Below are 10,110 nucleotides of genomic sequence, written 5' to 3'. Positions count from 1 at the left end.
TGTCCCCCTCTGTATATAATATACACCCTGATCAACATTAACATTAACATTAAACCTCCTTGTTTCTAAACTCTGAGCTCCACAGACCCGTCAGGTGCGCTGCTAATTTCAGAACTTAGACTATGGTCTATAGTTGCTCTGCATACTTTTGTAGCTCTCTTTCACCCTGTCATTCGGTTGTTAGGACCCCCACAGGGCAGGTATTATGAGTTGTGGATTATTCAAAGACCCCTTTTGCCCCTGCCCTGTGTCTGATGGGTGTTGCCCCAAACCTCTACTCTGTACCTTAGGGTAGAGATGTACTTGCTGTTAACTGTGCGTTCACGTACACATCAGGGCGCCTCAGCTGTGCACATCCTCAGAAAAAAAGAACAAGTTGCAATAAGCGCGTAAACAGTAGGGGGCAGTGTCTGCGATCCACAGCATCACAATGACAAAGTTTTGAAGAAGGCTGTGTCAGAGCCAAATCTGGAATTACCTCCGTCTTTCTCTGGTCTGCCCCCTAGTGGAAGACTCCAGTTACAAGTGTAACACATGGGTGCAATGTTATGTTCACGATGTCGACGGTTGTCTACGCGAACGCATGATCAAACAACAGCAGGCACATCTCTACCCTTTCAGGTGGTGGGTCCCCATGGACCTCCCACGTTGTCTTTTCAGGCTGCTCCTGGCCAGACCGGGCGCTCTCTGCTGGGCACTAGGTTTTGTTGTACTCATCAGAAGCATGTCTATTTGGGTTGTTTTTGCCTCCGGACCTGTTTGTCAAGGGAGACCCCACTCAGAGCCTGCAGCTCCTGAGAACAGTGCCCCGGAGGTCAATAGAAAGCACAAGCACTTCCTCCACGATCCCAGACCATGAGGGGTGAGCTTGATCCACCACCTGAATAACACCTGCTCTCTGTAACTCCTGGGTATGCAGAGCAACAGGTGGACTGCAGTTTGTAGCTGTAGAACTATAAGGTGCACCTGGTGAAATATGGTCAATGGAGCTGATAAAATGTGAGTGTAGACAGGAGTTTAGGATCAGTGTTCATATAGGGGAAATATTTATGCTCTAAAGACTAAACTGTGTGTGTGTGTAGCCCTGCAGGTGGTGTTTGGCTCCCTCTACAGAGATGATGTGTTGATTAAACCCAGTAGAGTTGTCAGTATCCTGGCTGCTGCCTGCATGCTTCAGCTGGTCAGTATTTCACAAGGCCCTTCTCCCAGAAATAAATACAGTATCTAATGCCTCCTTAAGAATTTAGAGAATTTGTCTTGTGCTAACATCATTTTCACTCCACTTTCCATAAGCTTTAGGGTAAACTCTAAATTAGGATCTTGATTATTACTTCTGCTTATTTTTGCCTGAATATAGCGTTGCAATAAAACTACTTTACCTCAACGTGTGTGTGTGTGTGTGTGTGTGTGTGTGTGTGTGTGTGTGTGTGTGTGTGTGTGTGTGTGTGTGTGTGTGTGTGTGTGTGTGTGTGTGTGTGTGTGTGTGTGTGTGTGTAGGATGGACTGATACAGCAGTGTGGGGAAACCATGAAGGAGAATGTCAGTGTTAAAACTGTGTGTGGCTACTACGCTGCTGCTAACATGTACGGCCTGGACTCCGTTATGAAGAAGTAAGTGCTCCACAAGTTTTCTCTTATCTCTGGCTGGTCCTCTTCGCTTTAATTGTTCGTCCCCAGTTCCTTTCCTTGCCTTCCTCTGGTTTTAGGATACTCACTCTCTCTTTGTCTCTCTCTCTCTCTCTCTCTCCCTCCCTCTCTGTCTTTGTCTCTCTCTCTCTCTCTCTCTCTCTCTCTCTCTCTCTCTCTCTCTCTCTCTCTCTGTCTTTGTCTCTCTCTCTCTCTCTCTCTCTCCCTCTCTGTCTTTGTCTCTCTCTCTCTCTCTCTCTCTCTGTCTTTGTCTCTCTCTCTCTCTCTCTCTCTCTCTCTCCCTCTCTGTCTTTGTGTGTCTCTCTCTCTCTGTCACTGTGTTAGATTTCAGAATCAAATAACTTTATTAAATGACTGTAAGGAGAACAATGTTGCCAAAGCATTACAATGAGGTAGTGCTTTAAACCGCAGGGTTTCTTTGGGACTTCAGTGTGTCCAGAAATGTAGGAATCTGATGTGATGTGATGATTCTCCCTGTCTCGCTCTTTGTCTCTGATCTGTGATCCTGATTTCTCAGTGTTTCTCTGCTGATTGCAGATGCCTGGAGTGGCTTCTCAATAACCTGATGACCCATCAGAATGTGGACCTAATGAAGGAACTGGGGTATCTGTCCATCCCCGTAAACACTTAGTTATTTACAGCAATGCTGAGGATGTTCTGACTCGGTGTTTTCTGTGTTTAAGGGTTGAGATTATTGAACAGCTGATCCAGTCGTCTGATCTGTTTGTGATGCAAGTGGAGATGGATGTCTACACTGCTCTGAAGAAGGTAGTGTGTGTTGTAGAGATGAAAAATGCATCAATTTAAAGGTTGAGAATCAGCTGCATTGTTTTCATGGTGATATTTACTTGTAATTTATTAAATGAAGGGTTTGTTCATTTTGAGGCCAATATCTAATTTAAACAGCCCCCAAAAAGCTCAGCATGTTTCTGTAGTGTACTTTATGACTGGATTCTCTGGTCACATTTCTTTACTGATTAATGCGCTGTATCAGAATATTGAAATCTGACTGAATTATGGTGAAACTTCAGGTTTCAGCATGTTCTCCTGTCCTCATTTGTCTTTCTCTTGATCTTGCAGTGGATGTTTCTGCAGCTCAATCCGTCCTGGGACGGTCCAATCAAGCAGCTCCTTGTTGACGCAGACTCATGGCTCTGTAAAAGAAGAACAGGTACGTTTTATATATTACAAGCACAAACAGGCCTTCGGTTTAGGCCTGCAGCTAATCATCTGTTTGAACTTACTAACTCTTCTTTAGCAGGTTGAGGATTCTCCACTAGGGGGCAGTGTTAGCACAAGTGTCCTGAGATCTCTATTCTCAGAAGCTATGTTCAGAACCAGATATTTTTGCAGCTTCAAGATTGATGTTCTTTTGGAAAGAGTAATGTTTGCTGTTAGTGACAGAGTCCTGACTATTTTCAGTTGATTCGCTAAAGACAGAAAGGCCTCCTCATTATTTGCGTCAAGTTCTCTGGTGAAATTAATGGTGTGAATTGAGGTTGAACCTGTAACAGGGACGAATTTGGTTAACCGGGTTCAGTGTCACTGAAAGAAAAACAGAGACATTAATAAACACTCACCCATGTGTTATTCAGAGCTGGGAGAGGACGAGCCGTTTCTGTGCACAGAGCAGGGGCTGCCCTTCTCCCCCGTATTCAGACACATCCGTCTTCAGTACATCATCAATGATCTGGCGTCCGCTCGCATCCTCGAACGGGACAACATCATTCCTCCAGGTAAGAGCCTCCACACAGTCTTAGATTTACACTTGGATTTCAGTAACAAGGTTTACACAGTTTTCTCTGCTCCTCTTCAGACTGGTTGTCCAGTGTTTATAAGCAGCAGTGGTTCGCTATGTTGCGGACTGAACATGACAACGACAACGGGTGAGTCTGAGCAAACACAAGATCTGTATAAAAGATTATTATTATTATTATTATGCTTTTCCTGTGTGTTTTACTGGTTTCAGATGATGTAAGAAGCTGTAAAAGTCTAATAGGTGCAGAGAGATGAATTTATAAATCGGGAATGATCATATCATCTTGAATAACTCTGGCACAACAGGGAGTGTCAGTTTTCCACAGCTCCAGGGTCCTCGGGTTGTGGGTTCAATCCCCCACCTCAGGTCACTGTCTGTGAGGAGTGTGGTGTGTTCTCTCTGTGTCTGCGTGGGTTTCCTCCGGGTGACTGTCTGTGAGGAGTGTGGTGTGTTCTCCCTGTGTCTGCGTGGGTTTCCTGTGGATGACTGTCTGTGAGGAGTGTGGTGTGTTCTCCCTGTGTCTGCGTGGTTTTCCTCCGGGTGACTGTCTGTGAGGAATGTGGTGTGTTCTCCCTGTGTCTGCGTGGGTTTCCTCCGGGTGACTGTCTGTGAGGAGTGTGGTGTGTTCTCCCTGTGTCTGTGTGGGTTTCCTCCGGGTGACTGTCTGTGAGGAGTGTGGTGTGTTCTCTCTGTGTCTGCGTGGGTTTCCTGTGGATGACTGTCTGTGAGGAGTGTGGTGTGTTCTCCCTGTGTCTGCGTGGGTTTCCTCCGGGTGACTGTCTGTGAGGAGTGTGGTGTGTTCTCCCTGTGTCTGCGTGGGTTTCCTCCGGGTGACTGTCTGTGAGGAGTGTGGTGTGTTCTCCCTGTGTCTGCGTGGGTTTCCTCCGGGTGACTGTCTGTGAGGAGTGTGGTGTGTTCTCCCTGTGTCTGCGTGGGTTTCCTCCACAGTACAACAGCACATTTTGGTAGGTGAATTGGAGACTCAAGTGTCCACTGGGTGAGCGTGTGGTGCCCTGTGAAGGACAGGCGTCCTACCCAGTGATTCTGCAAAAAATTTATGAATTAGCATGTTGATATTATACAGTACTCCACACCGTTTATCCCTGTCTGAGTGGTCTGCTGGCTAATAATTCAGTAGTTAGGAGTTGCACACGATAATTAGCAAACCTTGATTACGTTGTGTGTGTGATGTCTATCTCTGGGCACATTTTAGACCACAAGAGGCCAATAAAGAGGAGTTTGAGAGGAACAGTATGCGCTGTGGCCGAAAACTCAATAAAGATGGAGACGTGAGTCGTGTGATGTTTATTGTTTAATAATGACGAAGCTCTATTATCTACCCTCCCATTCTGTGTGACCTGTTTTCCTGATTAAAGCAGCTTTTAGAACAATAATGCTAAGGTTAATATCGTCTCTGTCTGCTCAGTACTGCTGGAGGTGGACGGGGTTTAACTACGGGTTTGATTTACTGGTCACTTACACCAACCGCTTCATCGTCTTTAAGAGGAACACACTCAGTCAGCCATGTGGGGGCGCTGTCAGCTTACAGCCGAGAAGACACCTGGCCTTCAGGTGTGTGAACGTGCTACGCTTTCTCGTTTCTCAAGTCTTTACGTACTGTTGAAGGACATGCTCAGGCTGATGCCAAACGTAATCCGACATTTCTTTGCTTTTTAAGTCGGGTTTGATAAATATATCATATATAAATAAGTAAATGTGAGATGTATTTCAGACCACACATTGTTCCTGGTTTATTCAGTTCGTCAGATCTGTTAAAGATTAAATCTGTTAAAGTGTTAACTTTATTCCCACTGCTTCTTTTGCATAAACAGTGCTCATTCCTCGTCTCCTGTTTTTTCTGTTAAACAGGTTGCGTCTGGCGTCGTTTGACGGCAGTGGGAAGCTGATCTGTAGTCGATCTACAGGTTACCAACTCCTGACTCTGGAGAAGGACCAGGTTTGTCAAAGATTAACGCGAACGCACAAACAACTATAAAAATAAGTGCTCTATGACAGACTGACTGTGTAAACTAGGCTCTCTCACTGGTGCAGGACAGTGCCGCGCTGCTGTTCCCCGTGGAGGATGTTTGATGCTAAATTTGAACATGGATCTTCAGTGTTTTTCATGTAGTGAAGTCTGTGAATAGACTGTTTTCTCGGGTTAATGTTTAACGATGAAATGATGAATCGTGTTTCTGCAGGAGTACGTGGTGATGAACCTCGACAGTCGTCTGTTGTCGTTCCCTCTGTATGTCTGCTGTAATTTCCTCTACACTTCTCCTTTGTCTGAGCGCCGAACCGACGCAGAACCGGAGAGCAGCGCTCGCACCGTGTCCTGATTCCCTCAAACCACAGCCATCTTCATCATCATCATCATCGCTCTCCATGAACCCGTCCTCTCAGAACTTCAGCCTCTAAAAGCCTGCTCTTTATTTTTCATTTTCTGTGCCTTTTTTTAAGTTGTATATTAATTGTTTTTTTTATGGTTTCATTTTACTCCTTTGTTTTATGAAGTGTGAGGCTTCGTGACACAGAACAAATCTGCATCGAATGTTTGTTGTTGTTTGTTTTGTTTGAAAGCCAACATTCGCTTAACTTCAGCATAAGTTCTTTTATGTAAATTCTGTTTATTTGCTGCATACCGTACGCTGCACTGTTCTGGTTTTGTCACACATTCCTATTTATTCTGTTTTGTACTCTTTTAAAAAAAAAAAAAAAAACCTGGTGCTGGCCTTTTTTAAAAAGGTGGTGTTTTTTTGGATTTCTAAACATGTTCACTGCTGCATTTCTGAAATAGTCTGACAGTATTTTGGTGTTGAACCATTTGGTGTTGATTTGGGCATTTCATATTATCCATGATTCCATATTGTAGTAGATTAGATTTGGGAAATTTACCGTTTACTAAGTAGGCTTGTATTTTGGACCAAAAACAACATGGAGTGTAAATAAAATGACACAAGAAACATGGTCTTTGATTCCTTTGATTTAGTCCAGGATTATACTGCTCCAGGATCCTGAGGAGTGTGGTGTGTTCTCTCTGTGTCTGCGTGGGTCTCCTCCGGGTGACTGTCTGTGAGGAGTGTGGTGTGTTCACCCTGTGTCTGTGTGGGTTTCCTCCGGGTGACTGTCTGTGAGGAGTGTGGTGTGTTCACCCTGTGTCTGTGTGGGTTTCCTCCGGGTGACTGTCTGTGAGGAGTGTGGCGTGTTCTCTCTGTGTCTGCGTGGGTTTCCTCCGGGTGACTGTCTGTGAGGAGTGTGGCGTGTTCTCTCTGTGTCTGCGTGGGTTTCCTCCGGGTGACTGTCTGTGAGGAGTGTGGCGTGTTCTCCCTGTGTCTGTGTGGGTTTCCTCCGGGTGACTGTCTGTGAGGAGTGTGGTGTGTTCTCTCTGTGTCTGTGTGGGTTTCCTCCGGGTGACTGTCTGTGAGGAGTGTGGCGTGTTCTCTCTGTGTCTGTGTGGGTTTCCTCCGGGTGACTGTCTGTGAGGAGTGTGGCGTGTTCTCTCTGTGTCTGTGTGGGTTTCCTCCGGGTGACTGTCTGTGAGGAGTGTGGCGTGTTCTCTCTGTGTCTGTGTAAACTCACAGCTGAATAAAAGCCTAATTCTAAATTAGACACTTCAATATTGCCTGTTTTTGCAGCTTAGACTCCATGTATGGCCTCAGGTGTGATTGAGGTTTAACAAGGCTTATGTACAGTAAACTTAGGGAAACGGTTGGGGCCCTTTTAATTTTATTGCTCTTAAAAATGAGCACTCGGATTCAGAGTGAACAGGTTGTTTTATTGTTTGTACAAAAACTAAAAGCAGTTGAGGCAGAGACCAATCGGAGCAAAGATGAATCACAGTATGTCAGAGACAAACAACTTCTAAATATAACATTTTAAACCCATCAGGAATCTTAAAGGAGCAATAAGTCATTCCCCTGTGGCTGCTCTACACGTCATCAAGCTGCCTTTATACTGGCATCTAGTGGCCTGGGTGTACCATAATTTAGTTCTGTACTTAACCCAATTTAAACATGCCCCCCCCTCTCCGTGGGGCACTGTTTCATTCATTTATCACAAAGCAATTTGAATCTTCATCTCCTTTAATTCACACGTGATACAAAACGTGTTAAAGTAACAACAGATGAAAACTGGTGGTGGTAAAATGACTGACTGCACCTTTAATCATTCCAAGACAATTACTTCACATCATTAATGACAGTCATAGAGCTGTGACATCACTGGGGGATGGAATGGAGGCTGTCCTTGAGTCTGCGGGTCATGCTGGGAAGCAGGTTCAGATGGTCATCCACGCAGCTGCTGACGCACTTGTCCATTGCTGACCTTACAGCAGGCTCCTTGGCTCCGGAGGTGAACAGGTCCTTGGCTTTATCGTTACAGTGCATAGTGCAGCGAGTCAGACGATCCTGAAACACATCCACACGGGGTTCAGGTCAACACTAATCCATATACAGCTAGGTATTTCATGATTCAAGATACATTCATTATATGTAACCGCTGATCCAGGTCAGGGTCGCGGTGGATTCAAGATACAGCAGCAAGACATACACCCATATTAGCCACCTCCTAGTTTCTACATGTGGTGGTGGATCATTCTCAGAGCTGCAGTGACACTGACATGGTGGTGGTGGTGTGTTAGTGTGTGTTGTGCTGGTGTAGAGTGGATCAGACACAGCAGTGCTGCTGGAGTTGTATTACCTCCGTGTCAGTACTGGACTGGTCCCTAAATCTCCAGCCGATAGCCCAACACCAACTGAGCTACTGTCTCTGACTTCACATCCACAAATAACTGAGTAACTGTCCGCTGTTAAACAACGCTGCCAAGATGATGAAGCCAGACCTCATTTCTTTTCAAACTGCAGCTACCACAACTCCTCTGGTGCTCAGCATCCCCGGATGAGAACATCAATGGCCCGGTTCTGTTATGGCAGCTTACAGACTTTAGGACTCTCACCGACAGATGGCTGTGGCATCACTGAGGATCAAACTCATAATCTCTTAATGATGGAGCGAACACTCAGACACCTCTGGAGCCCCATTAAGAGACTTTACGAGACTTGATTCCAAGACTTTTTTGAGCATCACTGGTCCATTCTTCATAATAGTTTCACTGCGACAGACTGTGTTTAAAACTCTTGTTGTTTGTACGTTTTGGACAGAAATAAGAAAGAAACCTGTGTCCACTCACCTGAAACTGTTCGAGTTCGTTAGTGACGATCCCCTGAGCTTTAGCTAAAGGAGCGTGACACACTTCTATACACTGATGGACCTGAGCCATGGAGGCAGAGGAACGATCACAACAGTCTGCACTGCAGCGGAACATACGGCCCTGGGGAGAAATCACAGTCACAGCACCTTACACACTTTAAACAAACACACAGTGTTACAGGCCTCATCATTACCCCTCAATATGAAATAACCAAGGAAAAGTCTGTTATGTGCTGCGAATGGTTATAAATCCACGCAAAGCCAGATTAATAATACGCTTTCTGTCGGCAAACGTGGTTGGTTCAGCAGTTTTAACACTATGGAGGTTTCATTTGTGACAAGTGTAAGAGAAACAGAAAAGTACAACTCAGGTTCCTCAGGTTTCTTAGCCTTACTTCTATTGGCCACAGAGGAGGCACTGAATACATGTCTCGTTCGTTTAGGAGTTACGGAGGTACCGGGTATTTCCAGTAGAAATGTCCCCAATCCGATAAAAAACTCAATCAATACCAACACCTTCATTCAGTTCACACTGATCTAAGAACACGCAATAAACCCCTGACACACTCTTCACCCACCTGCTGCTTTAAAGCCCCGCCCAATCCAGGCGACAGGATTGGTTCCTTAGGTGTGTGACATCAGAAACCCTGTCAGTGTTTGGACGGCTGCCGTCTCAGAGTGGAAACTCTCAGCCACGGCACTGACGGCTTATTCACATCAACGACCCCCACAAGCACGCGGTAACAAAACTAAACACTTTTCACTGGAGGAGGTGTGAAGGGCTTTAATGCACATTATAATTCAATTTGGGAAAATATGGAACTTTATTAGGACACTGTGGTGTGGTGTGATGGTGTTTATTAAATACAAAGACACCAGGACACTGTTTTCCTCTGTATTTTTTAAATGATGTATTATTTTTCTTGACTTTTACTGTTTTATCCAATGCATAATCCTGCTTTATCTGACTTTTCCAGGTATTTACCGATATTTCTCTACATTTGTCCCAGTTTATCATCAGCATTTTACTGTTTTCTTGACTTATTTTACAGTTCTACCGTTATGTCAATGTTAATAACGTTTTTACCTGCATTTTCCGGATGTGTTCTCTCTCCAGGTTCTGTACCATCTCCTCCACCGCCTGCTGAACTCGAGTCTGCTGAGCTTCTGCCATCAGACCTCACCTTAACTACAGACAAATAAATACAGCACTACAGTCCTCAACAGGCCATTACACACTCTCACACACTCTCACACACACTCTCTCACACAACAGTCACCGGCCACGAGGCTGAGATTACAGCCTTTTAATAAAAAGAGAATAAAGCTGGGTTTAATCTCAGTGGTCTTTAAGGTCACACACACAACCAGCGTGGGACACACACCGCTTCCGCCTCCACGTGACGTCACTCCGTGTCCCATAAACCTCCCTACCTCCCTAAGTAGTGCACAATGCGCCTCACATTATAACCTCGAATAAACATCGAATAAACACCA

At 45.1% G+C, this 10,110-nt stretch overlaps 2 protein-coding genes across 4 annotated transcripts in view; one reads left to right on the top strand and one right to left on the bottom strand.

Annotated features, from left to right (window-relative positions):
- Positions 1-6,494, top strand: part of gmcl1 (germ cell-less, spermatogenesis associated) — an 11,264-nt gene extending 4,770 nt beyond the window's left edge. For 2 of the 3 annotated variants that reach the window (XM_066651016.1, XM_066651017.1), the window contains exons 5-15: positions 1,083-1,180; positions 1,498-1,610; positions 2,184-2,249; positions 2,330-2,414; positions 2,727-2,817; positions 3,242-3,382; positions 3,463-3,532; positions 4,619-4,694; positions 4,832-4,977; positions 5,275-5,362; positions 5,607-6,494. In XM_066651016.1, coding sequence (XP_066507113.1) covers positions 1,083-1,180; positions 1,498-1,610; positions 2,184-2,249; positions 2,330-2,414; positions 2,727-2,817; positions 3,242-3,382; positions 3,463-3,532; positions 4,619-4,694; positions 4,832-4,977; positions 5,275-5,362; positions 5,607-5,744 — 1,112 coding nt within the window. In that variant the 3' untranslated portion in view covers positions 5,745-6,494. The remainder of the gene's footprint in view (positions 1-1,082; positions 1,181-1,497; positions 1,611-2,183; positions 2,250-2,329; positions 2,415-2,726; positions 2,818-3,241; positions 3,383-3,462; positions 3,533-4,618; positions 4,695-4,831; positions 4,978-5,274; positions 5,363-5,606) is intronic. The other variant, XM_066651015.1, reaches the window with a different exon arrangement.
- A 674-nt stretch (positions 6,495-7,168) lies between these two features.
- fam136a (family with sequence similarity 136 member A) lies at positions 7,169-10,036 on the bottom strand. The gene is made up of 3 exons (XM_066651464.1): positions 9,701-10,036; positions 8,594-8,734; positions 7,169-7,811 (listed from the first exon to the last, which is right to left on the bottom strand). Exons 1-3 carry the CDS (start codon positions 9,785-9,787, stop codon positions 7,623-7,625), a joined length of 417 nt encoding a protein of 138 aa, XP_066507561.1. The 5' UTR covers positions 9,788-10,036; the 3' UTR covers positions 7,169-7,622.
- Positions 10,037-10,110: the final 74 nt, after the last annotated feature.

This window comes from Hoplias malabaricus, chromosome 18 (assembly GCF_029633855.1).
Source record: "Hoplias malabaricus isolate fHopMal1 chromosome 18, fHopMal1.hap1, whole genome shotgun sequence".
In the NCBI taxonomy this organism is placed as follows: domain Eukaryota; kingdom Metazoa; phylum Chordata; class Actinopteri; order Characiformes; family Erythrinidae; genus Hoplias; species Hoplias malabaricus.
Note: the sequence above shows the minus strand (reverse complement) of the source record. Positions and strands in the feature narration are given on the sequence as shown.